This window comes from Vulpes vulpes, chromosome 16, assembly GCF_048418805.1.
Source record: "Vulpes vulpes isolate BD-2025 chromosome 16, VulVul3, whole genome shotgun sequence".
NCBI lineage: Eukaryota > Metazoa > Chordata > Mammalia > Carnivora > Canidae > Vulpes > Vulpes vulpes.
Window position 1 is genome coordinate 5692060 of NC_132795.1, and position 22573 is coordinate 5714632.

At 54.3% G+C, this 22573-nt stretch overlaps 2 protein-coding genes across 7 annotated transcripts; one reads left to right on the plus strand and one right to left on the minus strand.

Moving 5' to 3' along the window:
• Window positions 1-200: 200 nt before the first annotated feature.
• On the minus strand, window positions 201-5041 carry BCS1L (BCS1 homolog, ubiquinol-cytochrome c reductase complex chaperone). Of its 5 annotated transcripts, none has more exons than XM_072742947.1 (8): window positions 4832-5041; window positions 2345-2713; window positions 2104-2243; window positions 1722-1916; window positions 1384-1447; window positions 984-1153; window positions 654-771; window positions 201-505 (listed from the first exon to the last, which is right to left on the minus strand). In XM_072742947.1, the coding sequence occupies exons 2-8, from the start codon at window positions 2662-2664 to the stop codon at window positions 253-255; spliced, it is 1260 nt and encodes a 419-aa protein (XP_072599048.1). In that variant the 5' UTR covers window positions 2665-2713; window positions 4832-5041; the 3' UTR covers window positions 201-252. The 5 variants fall into 5 exon arrangements, with proteins under 5 accessions (XP_072599048.1, XP_072599049.1, XP_025857945.1 ...); XM_072742948.1 differs by lacking the exon at window positions 4832-5041 and adding an exon at window positions 4021-4218; XM_026002160.2 differs by lacking the exon at window positions 4832-5041 and adding an exon at window positions 3914-4062.
• On the plus strand, window positions 4524-21982 carry ZNF142 (zinc finger protein 142). Of its 2 annotated transcripts, XM_026002146.2 has the most exons (9): window positions 4524-4663; window positions 6370-6680; window positions 8969-9568; window positions 10597-10761; window positions 12019-12843; window positions 15200-15377; window positions 16070-18995; window positions 19626-19731; window positions 21093-21982. In XM_026002146.2, the coding sequence occupies exons 2-9, from the start codon at window positions 6401-6403 to the stop codon at window positions 21560-21562; spliced, it is 5550 nt and encodes a 1849-aa protein (XP_025857931.2). In that variant the 5' UTR covers window positions 4524-4663; window positions 6370-6400; the 3' UTR covers window positions 21563-21982. The 2 variants fall into 2 exon arrangements, with proteins under 2 accessions (XP_025857931.2, XP_072599033.1); XM_072742932.1 differs by lacking the exon at window positions 4524-4663 and having other exon boundaries at window positions 9490-9568.
• The last annotated feature ends 591 nt before the right edge of the window (window positions 21983-22573 follow it).

The window sequence follows — 22573 nt, forward strand, 5'->3', positions numbered from 1 at the left end:
TGTCCACATTTTTATGTATATACATTTTTTTAAAACCGAATGCCTAGATCGAAGACTGTACTTCCCTGTTTACCATGGTGTCTCTTCCAGCTTTGCCTTAGCTTATGCCCCCAGCACTGGCCTCTGTGGATGCCTGAGGGCCCCTGCCTTTGACCTAAGTACCAATATAGGGAGGCAGGGAGGGAGGCCAGAGAGCAGAGTGGTGTGGCAGGTGTTTATTGATCTAGAGAAACGCTGAGCACAGCTTGCCCGTCATGTCCTCAGAGACTCAGCATTGTGAATGGCCCCTGCAGGGTCGTTTTTATACAGCATGAAGTAGCCCTGTACCTGGGCAGGACTGATCTGCGTTGTGACTTGAAGGACACGTCCTGCAAAGGCCTCGGCCAAGGAAGGTGCTTGCCCTGGATAGAACCTCTGGAACATCTGGGTCAGCTGCCAGTGTGAGCAGTAGCCTACATACTCCTTCATGTCTACTCGTCCGGGGCGTATCAGGGCAGGGTCCAGCCTAAGAGCACAAGGCGGCAAAGGTAGAGTCAACAGGTACCAGTACCCCCCAGAAATGTCGGTCCCTCTCAACCTCCTGATCTCCCACCCATGGGGCTGCGGGGGTGGAGTCTCACCTCACAGCTTCAGAGGGCCTCACCCCTTCTTACCTGTCAACATGGTTGGTGGTCATAAACACGATGCGTGCCTCAGTGGATGCCACACCATCCAAGGCATTGAGCAGTCCGCTGAAGGTGAGGCGACCTAGACCTTGGTACTTGACTGGGTCTAGAGGAAGGCGGAGATAAAGAATTGCAGCTGGTCATGACCCTGCTTAAGCTCTCGACTCCCCACCACATTCTCCAACTTAGCAGTGCCTCTTGTGTTGCCAACCCAGGCATCCTCCGTCAGCCCTTGGGATTTCCACTTCCTTCCACTGCTCCTCACTCCTCTACCTTACTGACCCTCATCTAGAAATGCTTCCCCTTCCCTTCACTTACTCTCTGCAGCCAGGTCTCGGCTAAGAAAGGCTGCATCTACGTCCTCCAGGAGCACCAGGCTCTGCTGTGGGGCCACGCTCAGCAGGTGGTTGAGCCGGTCATCGGAGAGGCTGGAGTCTGTGAGACTCAGCAGGCAGATGCTGTGCTCCAGTTCCCCAGCCAGGGCTGTGCTATGGAGGATAGGAGGACAGGTGGTGGGCAACCTGGGAATCTGTCCTTGGACCCAAATACTTGTCCTCACCAACCCAGTGGCTCTCAGAGACCTAGTTCTGTCACCCGAATGCTTCTGTCCCAATGTTTATCCTGTTCCCTGGTCCCCACAATTCAATTCCCTTTGCAACCCCACAGCCCTATTTTTTCCTCCAGTTTAAAGATTAAGAGAAAATGTGACCTTACTCACATAAAACTGCTTTTTCCACAACCAGGAGGCCCATAAAGCAGGTAGCCACGTCTGTAGGGAATGCCTAGGAATACAGCCAAGATGATCATCAAAGACCTAAAACGGATTCAACAGATTCAAGTACTCCACCCCAGAAGTCCACATTCATTCCCAACCCTGCCCCCTGGTGGCTTGATAACCTTGGAATAGCCTTGGAATAGGAAGAAATCAATGCTAGGGCAACTTTTCTCTGAGAATTGGGCTCGAGCTTTATATTCATTCACCTGGTCTGGCCACAGACCCAGGCTGTTTGACACCACATCAAAAACAGTCTGGCCAAGACTCCAGGCGCTTCTCACCTCTGTCAGTGTACCACTTGGGGTTATCGATGAATTCCCGGACATCTCTAACAATTCGGTCAGCCAGACCCTGTCCTAGAACCACAGAAGTCAGTGGCCGCCGCCGGCGTGGATAACCAAAAGGGCGCCATTCAGAGCCCATGGCTGTGTACATCACTGTCTTTCCTTCCTCCTGCTGCAAGGCCAGCTCTCGAGCTAGGATGAGGAAGATGAGACAAAGCCAATAATTCCTCTTTACCGTGCAATTAGGCAGAGCTGTGCCAAAACAGCTTTCCGATTGGTCCCCTGGGCTCATTTTGCCTGTCCAAGCTTCCCTTCCTCCAATGTCAAGCGCCCCTGTCCTTACAACCCTCATGTAAAGCCAGCCTGTGCTATCCCACACCTTCCTCCAGGATGTTGAAGAAGACCTTTCGGTCAGTGCCCAGAGCTGTGAAGGTGACAGATTCCCAAGGGGTTCCCGTCTGCAGGTCTATCATCTGCATCTCTCGACTTCGTTCCACTCGGATCCATTTCCCCTGATACCTGAATAAAAATGGTCAAGGCGGGGTGAAAGGATGAGTCAAATCGAGCTCCCCTCGTTCTCCTTTTCTACTTTCTTGGCCCTCCCTGATTTCCAATCTTACCAGATAAAGTGGTTTCCAGGGCTGGGGACAAATTCGAACTTAGTGGAGATGCGCCCACTCTCATGCTGAAGGTACGAAGTCTCAACACTGAGGTGCTGAGTACGGGTACTGTGGCGGGTGAGCCAGCTAAGCAACCAGGCATAGCTTCGGTCTCGAGCAGGGACTTCCAGTGTGATCATGTAATGACGCCGGAATGCCACCATGCCCAGTTGGGCACCCTTCCGGGCCAGGGCCAGGGCTGTGCCCACACCCACAAGCCCGAATCCAGCCCCAAAGTAGGGATTGTCCTTCAGGGCCAGAATAAAGTCTGAGAGGGGCATCTTGACAAGGAAACACTGAACCTTATAGGCTCTGAGGCATTTTCAAAACCTGAGGAAGGGGAGCAGCGGAGACAGGACAAAGCACAAGATTAGTTTAGAAACTGGACTCCACAATCCCTCCTCACCCTTGCTCCCTCCCTGCCCCAGAAGCCAGGTGCAGGAAGGACAGGTCAGTGCTGCTGTGTGTTTCAACATCTGTGGGGGCGACAAGGTGTTGGAATGCAAGAGCTGAAACTCCAGGCCCCTCTTTCCATTTTGCTCTTTATTATCCTGTTCATCTCATTTTCTGCCAGAGGACTGGGTCTGAAGATTCTTTAAACATGAGAGGGCAACGTAACCAACTTCTCATCAGCATAATGAACTGAATTTTTGTGGCCTCTGGGACTAGCTGAGATAGAAAGGGGCCCCCAGGCCAGAGTTAACCGGGGATGAAGAAGCTACTCCCTTCCGTTGACCTGTAACTTCATGAGAAACGTCCTTCAGATACCCTGTCCTTCACGTGCTCAATTTTGCTCATGTCCTGTTTAGCCCTTTATCACCTCCCAACTAAAGTGTCTCTTTCAAATTAATTTTACTTCTTGAAATGTCATCTTAATGGGTCTCCCTGCCTACTGCTTCAAATTGCTCCACGGGGATCCAGATCTTTCTTGATAAAGTCCGCTTCAATCCTACTGCTCTCCCTACTGCAACAGCTCGGATGGCTGGCTCTCAACAGATCCCGGAATTAGGTAAGGAGTCCTCTGCCTGGTACTCAAAACCCTCCGCCACTCGGATTAGCGTCGTACAAACACGCCAACCACCTTCTCGGCTCCAGCAGGTCGCTCTACTCGGAACCGCCCGTTCGGATGGATTCCTTCCCTCTCCAGCTGAAGACCTGTCCACTTGCTGCTTTCTCCATGGAGACTTCCCCCCGAATCCGCCACCCCCAATTAAACGTGACCGAGTCTAGTTCTAGACCGCAGGATCCCGAGGGGCAGGAGGCCGCGTCGTTTCTAGCACAGCTCCCCGGCCCCTCTGCCGCTCCGCTCCGCGCGGGGCGCGCCGGGCGGCGCACTGACAGCCGGGGCCACCGCCGGGGCTCAGAGCAGAATCCAGAATGCCCAAATACCCATGCACCGAAGGCCGCGGACAAAGCCCTGGCCCCTCCCGACCCTCCCGGCGCCCAGAAACCCCCTTCCGACCCCGTCGACAGCCCAGCTCGCGCCTCGCGCGGCGTGGCCCGCAGCAAGCCGTCACCCCGCCCCCTTACCGCCATGACTCTCTGGCCCTCCCTCTCGATGGTCTCGGCCCGCGCGCTCCAGGGAAGCGCTCTCGGCCCCGCCCCCGCGCTCCTCACCTACTTCCCGCCACACCCACCCGGCGGGCCGTGCCACTCTGCCCCGCAGCTCTCGATGGTACTCCCTGGGCTTCTCGGCGGGCGGAGGGGCGAGGGGAAAGGCCGGAGGGAACCATAGAGTACCCCTCCAGCCGACGAGGGGGAGACAGAGCGGCCTCCATTGGCCCCCAAGCCCTAGAGGCGGCTGGGCCGGAGGCGGTCGCACAAAGGGAGTCCCCGGAGGCCGCTCCTGCAGCTGGCGGACCATAGAGACGCAGCTCCCGCCCGCCCTGGGCCGGGAGGTGAGTGAGCGGCTGCCGGGCGGGAAGTAGTACGGGGTGCGTGTGGAGCGGGCCGGAGGCAAAAGTTTCTCGAGCCCCAGGATGAGCGTGGGCCTGGGCGGCGGGACCCCTCGGGAGGAGGCGCTGGAGGGAGCACGCCGACGATCGGGGCCCCGGCCGCGTCACCGCTCCGGACCCCGCCCGGTTACCCGCTGCCTCTCCTCAGGACCGTAATCGTGACGATGCTCCATCCCAAGCTTCGCAGGTTACAAAGCGGCCTTCCCACTTGCTGGCTCTTGTGATCCTCGCTCCCGCCCAACGATGCGGACGCTGTCATCACCTCCACTTTACAGATAGGAAAGCCGAGGCCCTGGAGCGAGGTGACTGCCTCTGAGGCCACGCGGTGAGTCAGAGCCCAAAGGCAGGTGGGGACTCGGGTGCCTCCGTCCCCAGGCCGGGTCTCATTCTTTCCCCAGGCCTTCTCCGTCCCTTAATATGTCCTTTCTCTTCCTCAATGCCTCCGCCCCAAGGTAGGCGCATTTCACCTCGTATGACCTGTCTCCCACCTCACCTGCCTTCCAGCGGCTGGAGGTTCAGGTTCTCCCATCTAGACGGCGCCTTGTCCTCCGTGGCTCCCCGCAGAGCGGCGATAATATTCCATAAGTGCAGGCTGTGGCTTCTGGAGAATCCTCTGACTGTGGAAGTGCACTTCCCAGCTCCCTTCTGAGTCCCCTGACCTGAGATTTAGAGTTGCAGGATTCTCACCTGCAACCTGATTTCCTAGCCCCAAGCCCTTACTTGACCCACGTGACTCAATTTCATGAAGCCACTAAGGTCGTTCTCATACATTACTGATTATTTGGCTTCAGCTAATTTTAGCCGCTTGTAACAGGATATGCGGTTTAGATGCCATTCATTTTTCGGGTTCTGCTCTAGTGTTTTCAGTATGAAGCTGTAGTCAATGAGTCCGAAATTTCCCCAGGCGTGTTACTTTATACGGAAGGAAGCGCTGGTTTGTTATCGCTCTGGAAAGCTACGTTTCCTCTGATGCATTTCTATGTCTGCAGTTCTTCACTAGAATCTCACTTGTCTGACTTGTGTAGATGGTTGTGGTTTGTGTTCAGTGAAGTGATAATGTCAGTAGATTGCTCTCAGAGAGGGAGACTGAGAGGTAGCAACGGTGGTGCCGTGGGAGACTTGCTGATAGAGCTAGGTGCAAGGTGCCGTTAGGACCCCAGAGACAGTAACTTCTGTGAACGGTGTCAAGAAGCCCTCATAGCAGAAGTGACATCTGTGCAGATTCTTAAAGGACAGGAGTTGAGAGAATGGAGAAGGGGAAAGGTCTATCAAACGTGGGGGGCGCGGCGCACGGCAGGCATGTGTGACGGTATGGGAGCAAAGGAGAATGTGGTGAGCCTGCGGAATGGCAACTCACTGGAACGACTGGATCAAGGTGTTGAGGGGCAAGGTGGAAGATGAGCCTGGAGAGGTCGGCAGGGCCAGATCCTGAAGGAAAGGCCTTATACCCGCACTAAGGAACAGTGACCTCATAGTATGTTAAGAGGGTAAGGGACATGTGAGATCTCTTGGCCCCAGTTTTGGTGCAGATAAGAAAACTGAGGCCCAGATTTCTTAACGATTTCACCAAGGTCACTTAGCTTCAAGAAACATAACCTTCAGTCTTTAAATATTGGCAAAAACCTGTTGGCTCTCTCCTAATACTGATCCCTACTGGCATCTGTATACTTTTTGTTCTGAACATTGTTGTAAAAAGAAAACTTCTAGACTAGCTAGGTGTGGCATGCTGCCATACAAGGAAATGCCTAAGTGGACGGTACTGGGCGGAGCCCCCACAGCAACTGAGAAGAAAGTGAGATTTCTTTCTTTTTTTTTTTTTTTTAAGATTTTGTTTGTTTATTCCTGAGAGCAGCAGAGACATAGGCAGAGGGAGAAGCAGGCTCCCTGGAGGGAACCTGATGCAGGACTTGATCCCAGGACTCTGGGATCATAACCTGAGCAGAAGGCAGATGCTCAACCACTGGGCCAGGTGCCATGAAAGTGAGATTTCTAACTATATTTTGTTTGGGTTCTCTTCCATTGGCTTACCAGCACATAAGAGACCACAGAACACCCAGTGGCGATGACAGACCCCGTGTTGGACTCACAGCCAACCAACAGCGCTGGGGAGATGGATGGACTGTGCCCTGAGCTATTGCTGATTCCCCCATCTCTCTCTAACCGTGGAATCCTGGAGCCCGTCCAGAGCCCCTGTCCTGCTGGGAACCCCACAGCTTTGCCAGCTGACCCAGGCTGCCTGCTGGTAGAGGCCACGGCAACTGAAGAGGACACAGGGAACATGGAAATCATTGTGGAAGCAGTAGCTGGAAACCTGTCCCCAGGTGCTCCTGGAGAGACCCCAGGTACAAACACAGTCACTAGCAGGCCACTGGGACACTTCACTTAACCTTGAGGTTTTGTCTAGGCTATTTTTGACCTTTCTATATAAATATGATGAGAACACAAGGGAGCATATTATTTTTATTCTTAGAGATGTTGTAATTTGATTTGCAGTTGGTGAATGTTGATTGAAGGCTGGCAAGGTGGTTCACAGCCTGGTACCAAGCTCTTGGCAGTCTATCTCTGCGAGGACTTCATGTGTGCTAGGCAGTAGTCCAGAAGGGAAGACCTTTCTGACACCTCCACCCAATCCTTACTCCTATACCCCTCAGGGATTCTCTCCCCCATATCGACCCTCCCACTCAGGAACTGCAGCCAAGGATTAGGCAAAAGGCCCAGCGTCTCTACCACCCTGCACTTGGCAAGGCTTCCCAGAGGTAGTCTGGTATTTCCTTGCCCTAGTTTCTCGTGTATAACATACATAACTCATCCAAGGCATGTTGTCAAGAGTGGGAGTTGAGCGTTTATATATGCTAGAAAAAATTCTCCCCTTTATTCTTCCCATATCTACAACTTCTTATTTTTAGGTGACTTCCTGGTTGTTAACTGCCATCCTCCGGCGACAGTTGTCACAACTTCCCTTGGCAGCATAGTATAGTGACAACGAATCCTGGGAAAGATTAGCTAATTTGATCATAGAGTGTTTCTAAACTTCTGTGTGGTGAAGCAAATAATAAAGAAAGAACAAACATGGGAAAAACATTTGCAATATATAAGGAGGTTAATCTCTTTAAAATTCAAAGAGCTCCATAATAAAAAGAAAGAGTGGGTTTTTTTTTTAAAGGGAAAGTAAACATAGTCGATAACCATAAGAATGCTTAATCTCACTAACACACAAATAAATACTAGTTAAAAATAATTATGAGGGGTGCCTGGCTGGCTTAGTTGGAAAAGCATGTGACTCTTGATGTCAGGATCGTGAGCTCAAGCCCCATGTTAGATGTAGAGATTACTAAAAAAAAATAAACTGTAAAAAAAAAATTTATGATATGCCATTATTGTTTCTTAACTTTACAAAAATTAAACATTTTTTATAATACCTAGTGTTGGTGGGAAAACAGGTACTGTCTTATAGCTTATGGACAACACAAATTAGTATAATCTTTTGAAGGTCAAATTATCAACCTAACAAATTTTAAAATCTGCGTACTCTGACCCAGTAATTCCATTTCCAGGGCTCTGTCCTCTAGAAAGACTCACAAACACACACAAGGATACAGGGGTAATGATATCTAGAGCAGCTTCATTTATAATGGTTGCAAATAACCTAAATGCATCAGTAAGGGCAATGCCTCGTTTTGACCTATTCCTGCTTGGAAGTACTACCAACTGGACAAAAAAATACAAGATAGACCTAAAGGTACTCATAGAAATAAGTATCTGGGCTATATAGCAAGTGGGGGGAAAAAAAGAAGCAGCAGCAGCAGAAGCAACTTGTAGACAAGTGACCAAGAAAAGCCTAAAAGGATAAAGACCAAATTGTGTGTGAGGGTGAGGTTGAGGTTGGTTATTGTTTTCGTAGATACATCCATGTCATTTAAACTGTTGTACTGAATTTTCACTTAGATAAAGAAATAATTTTAAAAAAAAAACCACCAGAGTAGATGTGGCACAAACCTGAGCTTGAGTCATGGCTTCACCATGAGCAAGCTCAGCAGCCTAGACCTCACAGAACTCTGGGTCCCTCTTCGTGTAGGGCAGCTGGAGGACCAAGTGTTTCCCAGGCCTTTTTCTTTATCAAGGTCCTGCCCATTGCTTAAGAAACGGCAGTGATTACTTTGCACACGATTGGGGTCTTTAGGAAATGAATGTTCTCCATTTTGTGGATTACTGTTCCTTTGTAAAAATCTTCTTACCGAATGTGAAAGCAACACTTTGTCACTTATACTATAGATATTATCCCCAGATGGTCATTTTCTTCTCTTGTCAGTTCCTAATCTTTTCATTTGGGCAAAACTTGCTGCCTTTTCTTATCGCTTTCTGGATTTGGTTAACACTTGTATTTGTTTAGCAAATGTGTAGTAAATACCCATCTTACGGCAAATTCCATGCTAGATCCCGAGAATCCAAATACATGTGCCGGTGGACTGTCCCTGACCTTATGGGGCTTACAGTCCAGGCGTAAGACTTAAAGTCCATCTCCGCTCCACTAATATTAAAAGATTCACCTACATTTTCTCCTAGAAGCTAACTCCTATGAGTCTCGTTCCATCTGATTCTGTGCCTTTCTCTGTCGGTCCTCTGCCTGCAGGTGTCCTGGTAAAGGTGGTGGAGGTGTACTTCTGTGAGCGCTGTGAGCAGAGCTTCGCAGAGCCCACTCTGCTGGCCCTGCACCAGTGCACTGAGACCCTTATACAGCCCGTGCAGGGCCTCTCTGGCACCCCCTGCTCTGTAGAGCTCACCCCCAGCAACCTCACTCTCTCTGGCCCTCCGCAGGGCCAGGGCCCACCAGATAGCCCTCTGCCATGCCCGGTGTGTAGACAGGAGTTTGCTCAACCCCAGGCCCTGAAAAGCCACTTCAAGACCCACCGGGGTGCTCCAGACACCTTCTCCTGCCCAGAGTCCGGCTGTGTGTTTTCCGCGGAAGATCGCAAGGGTCTGCAGCACCATCTGAGGCAGGCCCACGCCGCGGTTCCTGTGCCATGTTCTTTCCGGGGCTGCCCCCTGCTCTTCGGGAGCCAGCAGGGCATGGAGCTGCACCGGCAGGCCCATTACCCTTTCCACTGCAACCACTGCAGCTTCATGGGCTCCAACGTCAAACTCTTCCGGCAGCATCAGCGGAGCCATGGGGCCGGGACACAGGGAGAGCTGTCTGCCCGTCGGGGTCTTCCATCCCAGGAGCTGCTGCCAGGTAGGAGACCCAGGCCCGGCAGGAGCTTGCTGAGAACGCAGCCACGGGCAGTCCCATGGGAGAGGCGGTTGGTTCCAGGGCCGTAGGCCTGAACGCAAGGGAATCTGGAGCAGTGGCTGCATCTGGAAACCTCGGGCCGGTCAGAACATATGAGACAAAGAGTGAAATTTGACTTTGGCAACATGGTGGCCTTGACGTCACTTGACCACTATTGTTTTTTGATTCATTTCAGAACTTTCTGAGGGCAAAAGCTAAAAGGTTCCTTAGCGGCTACAGCCACTGGTAGAAAGCCTATAGCCTTCCTTTTAGAGTGTGTGGGATTGGGCCAGAGAACTGGGGTTATTTTGAAAAGAATCATTCAAGGAGGGTGGTGCTTCACTGATTCTTACTCCTCTCGATCTCAAAAAGAGGGTCTGGGTGAAGAGGAGCAGGGGGCAATAGGCCAGAGGAGGCCAGATTCTGCTAAGAGATTTAGCCTTGCAAAGACTGGTTGGTGCTCTGTTCCCAAAGAGAAGACCCCTCCTTCCTGGGAGATAGTCCTAGGTCTTTGCCTCACTGAGGCAACTACCTCTGTGGAGGGATAGAAGGGATGGATTGGAGGCGCCAGGGTGTGACCCTGAATTACTGAGTGAGGCTTCTCAGTAGAGCAGTTGCAAGGTCAGGCTGTGTTCGTACTGAGCCACCAGCCTTTAGCCCTGGGGAGCCGAGCTGGGGAAGTGCAGTCCACCCCCTCTGTACGTCACAGCCCCTGGCCCCCACAGCAGTGATCTCAAAGCCCTTCCCTTCAAGGGATCTGAGGATGGTGTTACCTGAGGTTGGATCTGCTTTAGGTTGGAGCATTAATGATAGCCTAGCTCCTGGTCTTCCTGTCCCTGTCTTGAGTGGCAATAAACCTATAGACCTAGAATCCTAGATTCTCTCACACTAAACCGGGAGGGGTGGTCCTGCCAGCCAGGAAGAGGAGCAGTACAAGCGTTCACTGCTGTTGTTGGCTCCTAGAGATATCATCGAGTTTTATGTGTCTCCAGCTCCCAAACTGCCCCCTAGAGAGGAAGAGGCTTCAGAACAAGCAGATACGGCCTTGCCTAGGCAGGAGTCAGCAGATGAGGAGGACGGAGAGGAAGAGGAGAGTGGTGCCCTGAAGGACTCCCAGAAAGCCCTGGAGAAAGGCCAGGGGGCTCAGCAGTTAGAAGGTAAGGACATGGTTGGGCTTGAAACTCGGTGGTGGGGAGGAATGGATTGTGGAGAGTCTGGCATTGAGGCTCTAGGGTTTGGTTTTCTGGGCTTTGGTTCATATCCTTTTATTCTTAACCTTCCACTTTGATATGTTTAGTGGGAAAATGATAAATGGGTAGAGACCGTGGAAACACAGAGTATGGGTAAATTGAGTTTGCTCTCCTGGGCTGGTTTTCCTCAGGCAGAAAGCTCTTTTGCAGAGAAGGAGAGAGTGATAGGCATATAAAAGATGCCAGAGGATGGGATGCCTGGGTAGCTCAGCAGTTGAGCATCTGCCTTTGGCTCAGGGCATGATCCCAGAGATCCAGGATCGAGTCCCGCATTGGGCTCGCCATAGGGAGCCTGCTTTCTCCCTTTGCCTGTGTCTCTGCCTCTCTCTCTGTCTGTGTCTCTCATGAATAAATAAAATGTTAAAAAAAAAAAAAAAAAGATGCCAGAGGTTACTGATTGACAGCCTGTCTCATCTGGCATTGTGCCCACTACGATTTTATTTCTGAATCCTTGCTTCCCCGTTTTCCGACTTGCTGGAACAACATTTGAAAGCCATCCATCCGGGATCCCTGGGTGGCGCAGCGGTTTGGTGCCTGCCTTTGGCCCAGGGCGCGATCCTGGAGACCCGGGATCGAATCCCACATCGGGCTCCCGGTGCATGGAGCCTGCTTCTCCCTCTGCCTGTGTCTCTGCCTCTCTCTCTCTCTCTCTATCATAAATAAATAAAAAATTAAAAAAAAAAAAAAAGAAAGCCATCCATCCCACAGGGGGCATGTTTACTGTCAAGTGAATAGAAAAGATGACCTAGAACTCTGAGCCAGTGTTTGGAGGCAGGAATACTTTACCATCTTCTCTTCCCTTCTACACACTCTGGGTTTCTTTTCCTTTCAACCAATCCTGCTGATTCCGCTGCCAACCCCCACGAACAAGGCAGGAAGAACAAGAATGTTTTATCCAGATTATTCTCTTGAGCAGCTTTAGACAAAGGCTTTGGAATAGTGGGTGGCAAAATTCTTGCAATTTTGCCTTTTTAAATACTTGAATTTCTTATCTCTTTTGAGACTACACTGTTTGAGATGCTATCATTAGGTTTCCTGGAGAGAAAGGGGAAAGGCCACATAATGTCTGTGTCCAGGCACATTGTGGTTCTCCCATTATCTTTCCAGCCCCTGGCCTATCCAAGACTCTTCACCGTCAACCTTCTCTACCTTTCCTTCTCCCAGGGGATGTGGCTTCTGGCACCGAGTCCCTCTTCAAGACCCACATGTGTTCAGAATGCAAGCGCTGCTTTAAGAAGCGGACGCATCTGGTGGAGCACCTCCATCTCCACTTCCCAGATCCCAGCCTCCAGTGCCCCAACTGCCAGAAATTCTTCACCAGCAAGAGCAAGCTCAAGACCCATCTGCTGCGGGAGCTCGGCCAGAAGGCCCACCGCTGCCCGCTGTGCCACTACAGCGCAGTGGAGAGGAATGCGCTCAACCGCCACATGGCCAGCATGCACGAGGATATCTCCAACTTCTACTCGGACACCTACGCCTGTCCTGTCTGCCGTGAGGAGTTCCGCCTCAGCCAGGCCCTGAAGGAGCACCTAAAGAGCCACACGGCAGCAGCCGCAGCGGGGCCCTTGCCCCTTCGCTGCTTTCAGGAGGGCTGCAGCTACGCGGCTCCCGACCGCAAGGCCTTTGTAAAGCACCTGAAGGAGACCCATGGCGTGCGGGCCGTGGAGTGCCGCCACCACTCTTGTCCCATGCTCTTCGCCACGGCCGAAGCCATGGAGGCGCACCACAAAAGCCACTATGCCTTCCACTGCCCGCACTGTGACTTTGCCTGCTCCAATAAGCACCTGTTCCGCAAACACAAGAAGCAGGGCCACCCGGGCAATGAGGAGCTGCGCTGCACCTTCTGCCCCTTTGCCACCTTCAACCCTGTGGCCTACCAGGACCATGTGGGCAAGATGCACGCCCACGAGAAGATCCACCAGTGCCCCGAGTGCAACTTCGCCACTGCCCACAAGAGGGTGCTCATCCGCCACATGCTGCTGCACACGGGTGAGCCGCCTTCCCTGCTTGCGGGAGCGGACGGTGACCACGACCGACCCGGTGATGGCAGACAAGCTTTTACTGTGTGCAGGACACACGAAGGGCTCTGTATCTGTTGTTTTCTTTGACCCAGTATCCCCAGAGCTAAATCTACCATTCGTAGTTTACAAACAAGCCTTAAGTGAGCGTCACTCAGCTAGTAAAGTGATTAAGCTGGGATTTGAATCCAGGCAGTCTGATCCAAAGTCCGTGCTCTAACCACTGTGCCTCTGTGTCTCACCCCTTCCCCCCTTTTAAAGATTTTATTTATTTATTTACTTATTTATTTGAGAGAGCACAGGCAGGGGGAGAGGGAGAAGCAGGCGCCCTGCTGAGTTGGGAGCCTGACAGGGGCTCCATCCCAGGACCTCAGGATCATGACCTGAGCCAAAGGTAGATGCTGAACCAACTGAGCCATCCAGGTACCCCACCTGAGTCTCACCCTTTTTAATTTTTTAAAAAATATTTTATTTATTTATTCATGAGAGACACAGAAAGGGGCAGAGACACAAGCAGAGGGAGAAGCAGGCTCCCTGCAGGGGAGCCCAAGGAGGGACTCAATCCTGGGATTCTAGGATCATGACCTGAGCCAAAGGCAGATGCTCAACCGCTGAGCCACCCAGGCATCTCCTGAGCCTTACCCTTAAGGCTGTTTCCAATTCTGTCTCCTGTCAGGCAGACAGAGGGGTTGGTCCCCAACCTATAGAAGTAAAGAAACCCTGACCAGGAAAGAGATACCTTCCTTTGTGATTTCAATTCTGAGATGTGCTGGGGTGAGGTGACTGAGCACAGTGTAGCCTTGGCAGCTGACTCAGACTCTTTTAATTAGTTGCCAGCATTACCGCTGAGTGACAGCCGAATCAGGCTTCCTGCTACAGCGTCATCCCATTTGTGATCCCTAGGCAAACACCAGTGGGTTGGACAGATATTTTTTTTAAAAATCTCTTTGAAGACTAGTTTGGGAGGACAGATTTTTGGCAGCTTAGGGCAAAGCTGTCACTGTTCCCATCAAGCAGCTCATTTCTGTGCATACTTTAGCCACCAAACCTCACTTTTTGAGGCCCTTCCTGCAGTCTCCCATCTCTGCAGTGCTCAATAGTTGGCTGAGCTCTTTCATATTTATTACCTCATTTGATGCATAATAACAGTCTTGCAAGGAAGGCAGGTAAAGGAGAGAAACCGAACATTTAAACGGCCTGTTTCAGGATCGCACAGCTAGTATTAGAACTGGAGCTAGAAGACCCTTTTGCTTGCCTTTCACCACAGGGAAATGGGCTGAGTGTCAGGCAGGGGTCACAGGGGACGGTCCTGAAGGAACATGCCCCCCCCACCACCACCACCTCTTGATGGCAGCTCTTGTCCAACTCCATGGACAGCTTTTCCCTGAGTCTTGCTGGGCACCACTGAGGACTTTGGGGTATCTTGTTTAATCTTCTCACCAGCCCTGAGCGCTCAGAATTTTTGTTCCCCCTTCTTTGGGGATAAGGAAACTGAGACTTGGGAGGGTTATGTGACCTGTCCCAAGGCCACACAGTAGTCGTGACCTGGGATTGGAATCACACCTCATAGCTCTGTGGTTTCTCTGTAAAATGGGGCAGTCCTAGCACCTGCCTGGTAAGGCTGTTGGGGAAAGGTTGGGAAGAGGGGGCATTTTTATCAAGTGCTCATCGGGGGGCCTGACCCAGAATGAGCATTCTGTACGTTAGCTATTAAGATCTTTATTACCGTGTTGGACTCCAGAGTCCAAATTCTTTTTTTTTTTTAAGATTTTATTTATCTATTCATGAGAATACACAGAGAGGAGAGAGAGAGGCAGAGACACAGGCAGAGGGAGAAGCAGGCTCCATGCAGGGAGCCCAACGTGGGACACGATCCCAGGTCTCCAGGATCAGGCCCTGGCTGAAGGCGGCGCTAAACCGCTGAGCCACCCAAGCTGCCCCAGAGTCCGAATTGTTAACTACTGTGTCATATGGCCCAATTTTTTCTCTTCCACAAAACTGGAGGGAATTAGGGTAAGTGGAGCGGTTGGCCATCAGTGCCAACAAGCTCTACAAGAGATCAAGGGTAGATTTTCAAGCTGGCTTTGGAAAACACGCTCCTCCCTTTCCTCCCGGCTGTCTCCATGTCGGTGGGGAGGAGTTGTCTGAGAGGGCTGGGAAGCAGCATCGACTGTTGTGAGCCACCCACACCTCGGGCAGCACATGAAGCTTCTGCTGGCTCCTGGCAGCAGGGCAAGCTTGCCGGGGGAGACGGTCTGTGTGCTCACTCCATCCGTGTGTGACCTGTGTTTTCTCCCCTCTCCTTCCCACCCCCACTTGCACATAAGGTGAGAAGCCTCACAAGTGTGAGCTCTGCGACTTCACGTGCCGAGACGTGAGCTACCTGTCCAAGCACATGCTGACGCACTCCAACACCAAGGATTACATGTGCACTGAGTGTGGCTATGTCACCAAGTGGAAGCACTACCTCAGCGTGCACATGCGGAAGCACGCAGGGGACCTCAGGTACGAGCACGTGCATGCCCCCCTCCCTGTCCCAGGAAGCTCATGCTCAGCCAGCCTCGTCTTGAACTCCAGTTGCTCTCCTGGCCCCAGAGCGATCCTCCCAATGCCCCCTCTCTGCTCCTCTCATCTCCGTGCCGGTGCCTATAGCTGGCCTCTGCACCTGTGGCCCAGTGTGCCCCGTGAGAGCTGCCTGAGCTCTGGAGGGAGCGCAGACCCAGAGTCCAGGCCTAGAGGTGAAGGCATCCCTCAAGCTCTCACAGAGTCCAGGCCTGAGAAAGTAGGGAGACCCCACGTGCAACCCCAGTCCTAGCCACGTTCCCAATTCAGGCAAGCTGCTCTCTGAGCTGTGGCACAGCTTTCGTGCCTCCATGGGAGAATAGGGCCTCAGCACAGAAAGCTGGCAGCTCCCTAGGAGTCTACAGTGGGCCGTCCTCCCTTTGGGGAGCCATAGAGAGTAGGGCTTGGAACACGAGCCCTGAAGCCTCCGCCCTTCACTTTGTAACCTGAAGCAGGTTATTGACTTCTGTGCTTTAATCTCCTTGCTCGTAAGTAGATGCCTGTGTCACAGGGTGGCGGCAAAGAGTAAACTAGGTGACATGTGTACCCTACTGAGCGTAGGGCCTCCCATACACAAAGGGCCTACCGGCTGTTTGTGAACATGTATGTAATGGTGATCCCCCTCCCCCCACCAGATACCAGTGCAACCAGTGCTCCTATCGCTGCCACCGGGCAGATCAGCTGAGCAGCCACAAGCTGCGCCACCAGGGCAAGTCCCTGATGTGCGAGGTGTGCGCCTTCGCTTGCAAGCGCAAGTACGAGCTGCGGAAGCACATGGCTTCCCAGCACCGGCCCGGCACGCCGGCCCCGCTCTACCCCTGCCGCTACTGCAGCTACCAGAGCCGCCACAAGCAGGCCCTGCTGAGCCACGAGAACTGCAAGCACACCCGCCTCCGGGAGTTCCGCTGTGCCCTCTGCGACTACCGCACGTTCAGCAACACCGCCCTCTTCTTCCACAAGCGCAAGGCCCATGGCTACGTGCCCGGGGACCAGGTGTGGCAGCTCCGCTATGCCGGCCAGGAGCCGGAGGGTGCTGGGCCCTGCCCGACCCCCTCACCGGACTCCGAGCCTTCGAGCCAGCCGCCTGCCCAGCCTGAGGGACCAGGCTGTGACCCCGAGACTGTGGCCGAGCCCCCCTTGGACCAGGCCCTGCCAGAGACCAGTGAGGAGGAGAGCGCTGGGAGACAGGATGACAGCGAGGGCCCGCAGGGGGACGACCTGGTTGGCAGCCCCAGTCCCACGGAGGTCGAGGAGGGTGGCTGCACACTGCACCTAGAGACCCTGGGGGTGGAGCTGGAGCCTGTGGCTGAGCCGCCCCTTGAGGAGATCGCCGAAACCCACCCTGTGGCGTTCAGGCCCCTGGATCCCTCAGAGCCGCTGAGATTAGAAGGGCCAGATGGAACTTTGACAGAGCTGTCTACCTTCGAAGGCGCCGGGACTTCCAGCTTGGGTGCCAAAGAAGAGCCCGTTCTGGAAAAGCCAGTCCCTGAGACCCCCAGAAACCCCCCCTCCTCAGAAGAGCCCCCCGATGGCTGGGTGGGAACCTTCAAGGCGGCTGTGCCCACCGAGACCGCTCCCCTTCCCCAGTTCCCCGAGTCAGAGTCGTTACTCAAGGCCCTGCGGAGGCAGGACAAAGAGCAAGCAGAGGCGCTGGTCCTGGAGGGCCGCGTTCAGATGGTGGTGATCCAGGGTGAGGGGCGGGCCTTCCGCTGCCCTCACTGCCCTTTTATTACGCGCCGGGAGAAGGCCCTGAGTGTGCACTCCAGGACGGGGTGCCAGGGCCACCGGGACCCCCTGCTGTGCCCCGAGTGTGGGGCTAGCTTCAAGCAACAGCGTGGCCTTAGCACCCACCTGCTGAAGAAGTGCCCTGTCCTGCTGAGAAAGAACAAGGGTTTGCCCAGACCGGGTTCACCCATCCCTCTGCGTCCCCTGCCCCCGGACACCCAGGTCCCAGAGGCTGCAGAAAGCGGGAGGCCCCCGCCTGCACCAGTGGAAGTAGAGCTGGAGCTCCCGAAAACTGTTGCTGCTATGCTGGCTAAGGAGCCAGAAGAGGTAGAGGAGCCCCCCGGCCCGCTGCGTGCCCCCACAGCCCCTCCTGCAGGAAACGCCTCTGCCGCAGAGACCCCTGAGAAGTTCCACTTCGAGCAGGGCAAGTTCCACTGCAACTCCTGCACGTTCCTTTGCTCTCGGCTCTCCTCCATCACCTCTCACGTGGCCGAAGGCTGCCGGGGCGGCAGGGGCGGGGGAGGGAAGCGAAGGGCCTCCCAGAGCCAGCCTGCACCCCTCCTGAGCAACGGGGACGCTGCCTCCCTAAACGGTGCAGGAACGGAGTGCAGCCCTGGGGGTGGGGACGCCACCCCAGTTCCGAAGCAGAAGGGGGCTCGCTTCTCCTGCCCCACGTGTCCCTTTAGCTGCCAGCAGGAGCGGGCTCTGAGGACCCACCAGACCCGGGGCTGCCCCCTTGAAGAGTCTGGAGAGCTGCACTGCAGCCTCTGCTCGTTCACCACTCCGGCCGCCGCCGCCCTGAGGCTCCACCAGAAGCGGAGGCACCCTCCTGCCGCCGCGGCCCGCGGGCCCCGGCCCCCTCTTCAGTGCGGGGACTGTGGCTTCACCTGCAAACAGAGCCGCTGCCTGCAGCAACACCGGCGCCTCAAGCACGAGGGGGTGAAGCCACACCAGTGCCCCTTCTGTGACTTCTCCACCACCAGACGGTACCGGCTGGAGGCACATCAGTCCCGACACACGGGTGTCGGCCGCATCCCCTGCAGCTCCTGTCCCCAGACATTTGGCACCAACTCGAAGCTGCGCCTGCACCGGCTCAGGGTACACGACAAAACCCCCACCCATTTCTGTCCGCTCTGTGACTACAGCGGCTACCTGCGCCACGACATCACCCGCCACGTCAACAGTTGCCACCGGGGCACCCCTGCCTTTGCCTGTCCGCAGTGCGAGGCCCAGTTCAGCTCTGAGACGGCGCTCAAGCAGCACGCCCTGCGCCGGCATCCCGAGCCCGCGCCGCCGGCGCCCGGCTCCCCGGCCGAGGCCGCCGAGGGCCCCCTGCACTGCTCCCGCTGCGGGCTGCTGTGCCCCAGCCCGGCCAGCCTGCAGGGACACACCCGGAAGCAGCATCCGCGCCTGGAGTGCGGGGCCTGCCAGGAGGCCTTCCCCAGCCGCCCGGCGCTGGACGAGCACCGGAGGCGCCAGCACTTCAGCCACCGCTGCCAGCTGTGTGACTTCGCCGCCCGGGAGCGCGCGGGCCTGGTCAAGCACTACCTGGAGCAGCACGAGGAGGTGGCGGCGGCGGCGGCCTCGGAGGGTGGCGCGGGTGCCAGCCAGCCCCCCCTGCGCTGCCCCTTCTGCGACTTTGCGTGCCGCCACCAGCTGGTGCTTGATCACCACGTGAAGGGGCACGGGGGCACCCGGCTCTACAAGTGTACCGACTGTGCCTACAGCACCAAAAACCGGCAGAAGATCACCTGGCACAGCCGCATCCACACGGGCGAAAAGCCCTACCGCTGTCACCTCTGTCCCTATGCCTGCGCTGACCCCTCCCGCCTCAAGGTAAGGTCAGGGGCCGTGGCGGGGGTGCGGGGGGAGGTGGCGAGGGAAGGCAGGCGGGCCATGGAGGAAACTACCTGGGTTCTCCAGTCCTGACTCCCAGTTAGGTCTGGGATTCTCATCAGGCCCCTTACCGTCTCCAAGCCTCAGATTCCACCCCTGTGAAGGGGCGGGGGGTGGGGGGGGAGGTGATGCTTCATAGGGTCGTTGCAAAGATGAAATGCCATTATATGTGCTTGGCCTGTGATAAAGGCAGTGGTGGTTTCGGGGGGGAATCTAGATCGGGGGGAATCTAGATCGTAACAGCCAACGTTTATTGAGCACTTACTGGATGCCGAACACTGGAATTTGAATCCTTTCAAAACAGGAGATGGTTATTTCTGTTATTTCTTACCGTACTGGGTAATAAACTGAGAGTTCAGGGTTAGGCACCCCAAGGCCCCGGTAGTGAGCGGCAGAGCTGAGGTAGGGCAGACCTAGAGGTAGGCCCAGTGGATTAGGGTTCAAAGTGGCCAGACCGGGGAGCCTGCTTGGTGGGGGGGGGGGGGGGGGGGAGTATGGCTAGGATGGGAGCGCATCCACCGAGGACAAGGGGGCACATTTCCCGGGCATACTCTGCTCTTCCCTCCTCAGTACCATATGCGGATCCACAAGGAGGAACGGAAGTATCTGTGCCCTGACTGTGGCTACAAGTGCAAGTGGGTCAACCAGCTCAAGTACCACATGACCAAGCACACAGGTGGGTCTCTGTGGTTTCGACAGTGCCAAGGGGTCCCCCATATTCCCTGGCACAGGCAACCCCCCCGAGTGGTGGATGTCTTCACTCAGATGCAGGCACACACTGGAGGGAGAGGGGAGGCTCGATGGCCAGAGTAGCTTCCCAACCCACTGAAGACCTATCAGAATCAGAAGGGGGGTGAACCGGAGAGCCTGGGCATGCGTACTTTGTAAAAGTTTCCCTGGTGGTTGTGGCACTCCCGCCGAGAACCCCCCAGCATGAACGTGTGATTGAGGGATGTTACTTGGAACATGACATGATGGAACTTTTAGGAGTAACAAGAATGTGAAAGGTTCTCTAGTTTTAACTTCTTTTTTTTTCTTCTGGGTATGGACTCTACATACATGATGTATGTACAGACATGATGGAACTTTTAGGAGTAACAAGAATGTGAAAGGTTCTCTAGTTTTAACTTCTTTTTTTTCTTCTGGGTATGGACTCTGTGAAGTATAGGTGCTCAGAAGAGGGATATGGCCTCTTGGATATGATCCCCTCACGTAAAGGAAATAACCACATGACTTTCAAGGCACTCTGCATCCGCGAATGCCGCTTCTCTTGCTTCTGTTCCTTTCTTCTCAAGCATTTTTTTTTTTTTAAGAATTTGTTGGGATCCCTGTGTGGCGCAGCAGTTTGGCGGCTGCCTTTGGCCCAGGGCGCGATCCTGGAGACCCGGGATTGAATCCCACATCGGGCTTCCGGTGCATGGAGCCTGTTTCTCCCTCTGCCTGTGTCTCTGTGTCTCTGCCTCTCTCTCTCTCTCTGTGACTATCAAAAAAAAATAATAAAAAAATAAAAAAAAAGAAGAATTTGTTCATGAGACACAGAGAGAGAGGCAAAGACACAGGCAGAGGGAGAAGCAGGCTCCCTGCGGGGGGTCTGACGCGGGACTCAATCCCAGGACCCCAAGGATCAACCACTGAGCCACCCAGACGCTCCCCTAAGCATTTCTTTGACTTCTTAAGTTGAACAAAGAGTTCTACTTAAATGGATTCCTAAGTTCCATGAATACCCATGGTCAAAAGAGGGTTAGAGTTTTCCATTTGGAAACCCCCGTCTATTTGGGTGAGTATCCATTGCTATCAGGTGGCTACTCAGGGGTCCCATGAGCTATCAGCATTCATTAAGCACTCATTGTATACAAGGAACTGTGTCGGGAGACGGTCCTAGAAATGTCAGGCGAGGCTGGAATGTTCTATAGATGTGGTCGTGAGTCAGCTTGCCACTTGTGTGTCATGTCCCAGGATCACAGGGACTCCTAGAGCCACTAAATGCCGCTCCGCCCCCTTCAGTAACTTGTTCCTTGGCCCTGCCCTGTCCTATAGGACTGAAGCCATACCAGTGTCCCGAGTGTGAGTACTGTACCAACCGAGCTGACGCGCTGCGTGTGCACCAGGAGACACGGCATCGGGAGGCACGGGCCTTCATGTGTGAGCAGTGTGGCAAGGCCTTCAAGACACGCTTCCTGCTGCGCACCCACCTCCGCAAGCACAGTGAGGCCAAACCCTACGTGTGCAACGTGTGCCACCGCGCTTTCCGATGGGCTGCCGGCCTGCGCCACCACGCCCTCACCCACACCGACCGCCACCCCTTCTTCTGCCGCCTGTGCAGCTACAAGGCCAAGCAGAAGTTCCAGGTGGTGAAGCACGTGCGCCGGCACCACCCGGACCAGGCTGACCCGAACCAAGGAGTGGGCAAAGACCCCAGCACCCCCACGGTGCACCTGCATGATGTGCAGCTGGAGGACCCCAGCCCGCCTGCTCCTGCTGCCCCCCCCACTGGACCTGAAGGCTGAGAGCCGATGCCACCTCTTGGAGGGTGTGGTCCAAGACGTGCAGACTGGAAGCAGAGCTAGCCTGGAGCTTGGAGCTTAAGGAAGGGCTGGCTGTGAGCTGCCCGAGTGGCCGAGGCCGCCAGGGACTGGGGCTGTAGTACTTGGAGGTTGATGGCCATATAAAAGAGTGACACGGACCACGGAGTGATTTCCTGTTGAGGCACACTGTGTTCTTAACCCGTGAGTTCCCGATTCCTTCAGCACCACGCCCCCTGAGTCCCTGGCTCTAAGACCTTGATTTTACCCCGTCTATCTTCTTCTTCCTTCTGGCTCTGTCAAGTCCTGTTTTCTTTCAGCGCCCTCAAACAACTGTATCTAACTGCATGTGCTGTTGTGCCCGATGCTCTCTAAAGCATGTTAAACAGAATGGTGACTAGCTTACGGACGTGTCCACGTCCCTGACTTAACGTTTCCAGCTATCCTCTCCATTGGCCCTGTTCCCTCTCAGGCCTCGGCCTCTCCTTCATCTCCTTCCGTCTTCACTGAGGGATTCCTAAGTGGGCCCGGATCTGCCTGCCCTCTGTCCTTGAGCCTGTCTCGGCCCTGGCCCTGCTCCTTACTTCCGGGCCCCTTTGCCAACCCATAGAGGGAGGACTGCCACCCACTAAGCCTCCTCCTTTGATTCAGCTTTGATTCAGCCGCCGGCCTCAGCCTGGCTCAGCAGCTGCACCAGAGTTAAAGTACAGATAGCATGAGAGGCAGAGGACTCGAGGGGGAGGGGAGCCAGGAAGAATCTCAAATCCAGGATTCTGTGAGTACCTCACAGGGACTGTGTGATTAATCATTTAAACTGGGACACACCGGGAAAATGAAGGAAGGTACTTTTAATAATTAGTGAGGACAGTAGGCGTAAACCAGGACTATTCAGGCAGACTTGGGAGGGCTTGGATCACATGAGCCTTTGTCTCCTCCTTTTGCCCTTAGAAGCCATACTTCTGAGCCCTTCTATGTAGCACATAACATGCAGGAGGC

Excerpts from the sequence above, each read along its gene's own strand:
- BCS1L (XM_072742947.1), bottom strand. The coding sequence starts at position 2,664 with ATGCCCCTCTCAGACTTTATTCTGGCCCTGAAGGACAATCCCTACTTT. Across the intron at positions 1,448-1,721 it reads CAAGTGGTACACTGACAGAG|GCATTCCCTACAGACGTGGC; the intron begins GTGAGAAGCGCC and ends CTGTATTCCTAG. Across the intron at positions 772-983 it reads CCGAGACCTGGCTGCAGAGA|ACCCAGTCAAGTACCAAGGT; the intron begins GTAAGTGAAGGG and ends GCCTTCCTCTAG.
- ZNF142 (XM_026002146.2), top strand. The coding sequence starts at position 6,401 with ATGACAGACCCCGTGTTGGACTCACAGCCAACCAACAGCGCTGGGGAG. Across the intron at positions 12,844-15,199 it reads CCACATGCTGCTGCACACGG|GTGAGAAGCCTCACAAGTGT; the intron begins GTGAGCCGCCTT and ends CTTGCACATAAG. Across the intron at positions 19,732-21,092 it reads CCACATGACCAAGCACACAG|GACTGAAGCCATACCAGTGT; the intron begins GTGGGTCTCTGT and ends CCTGTCCTATAG.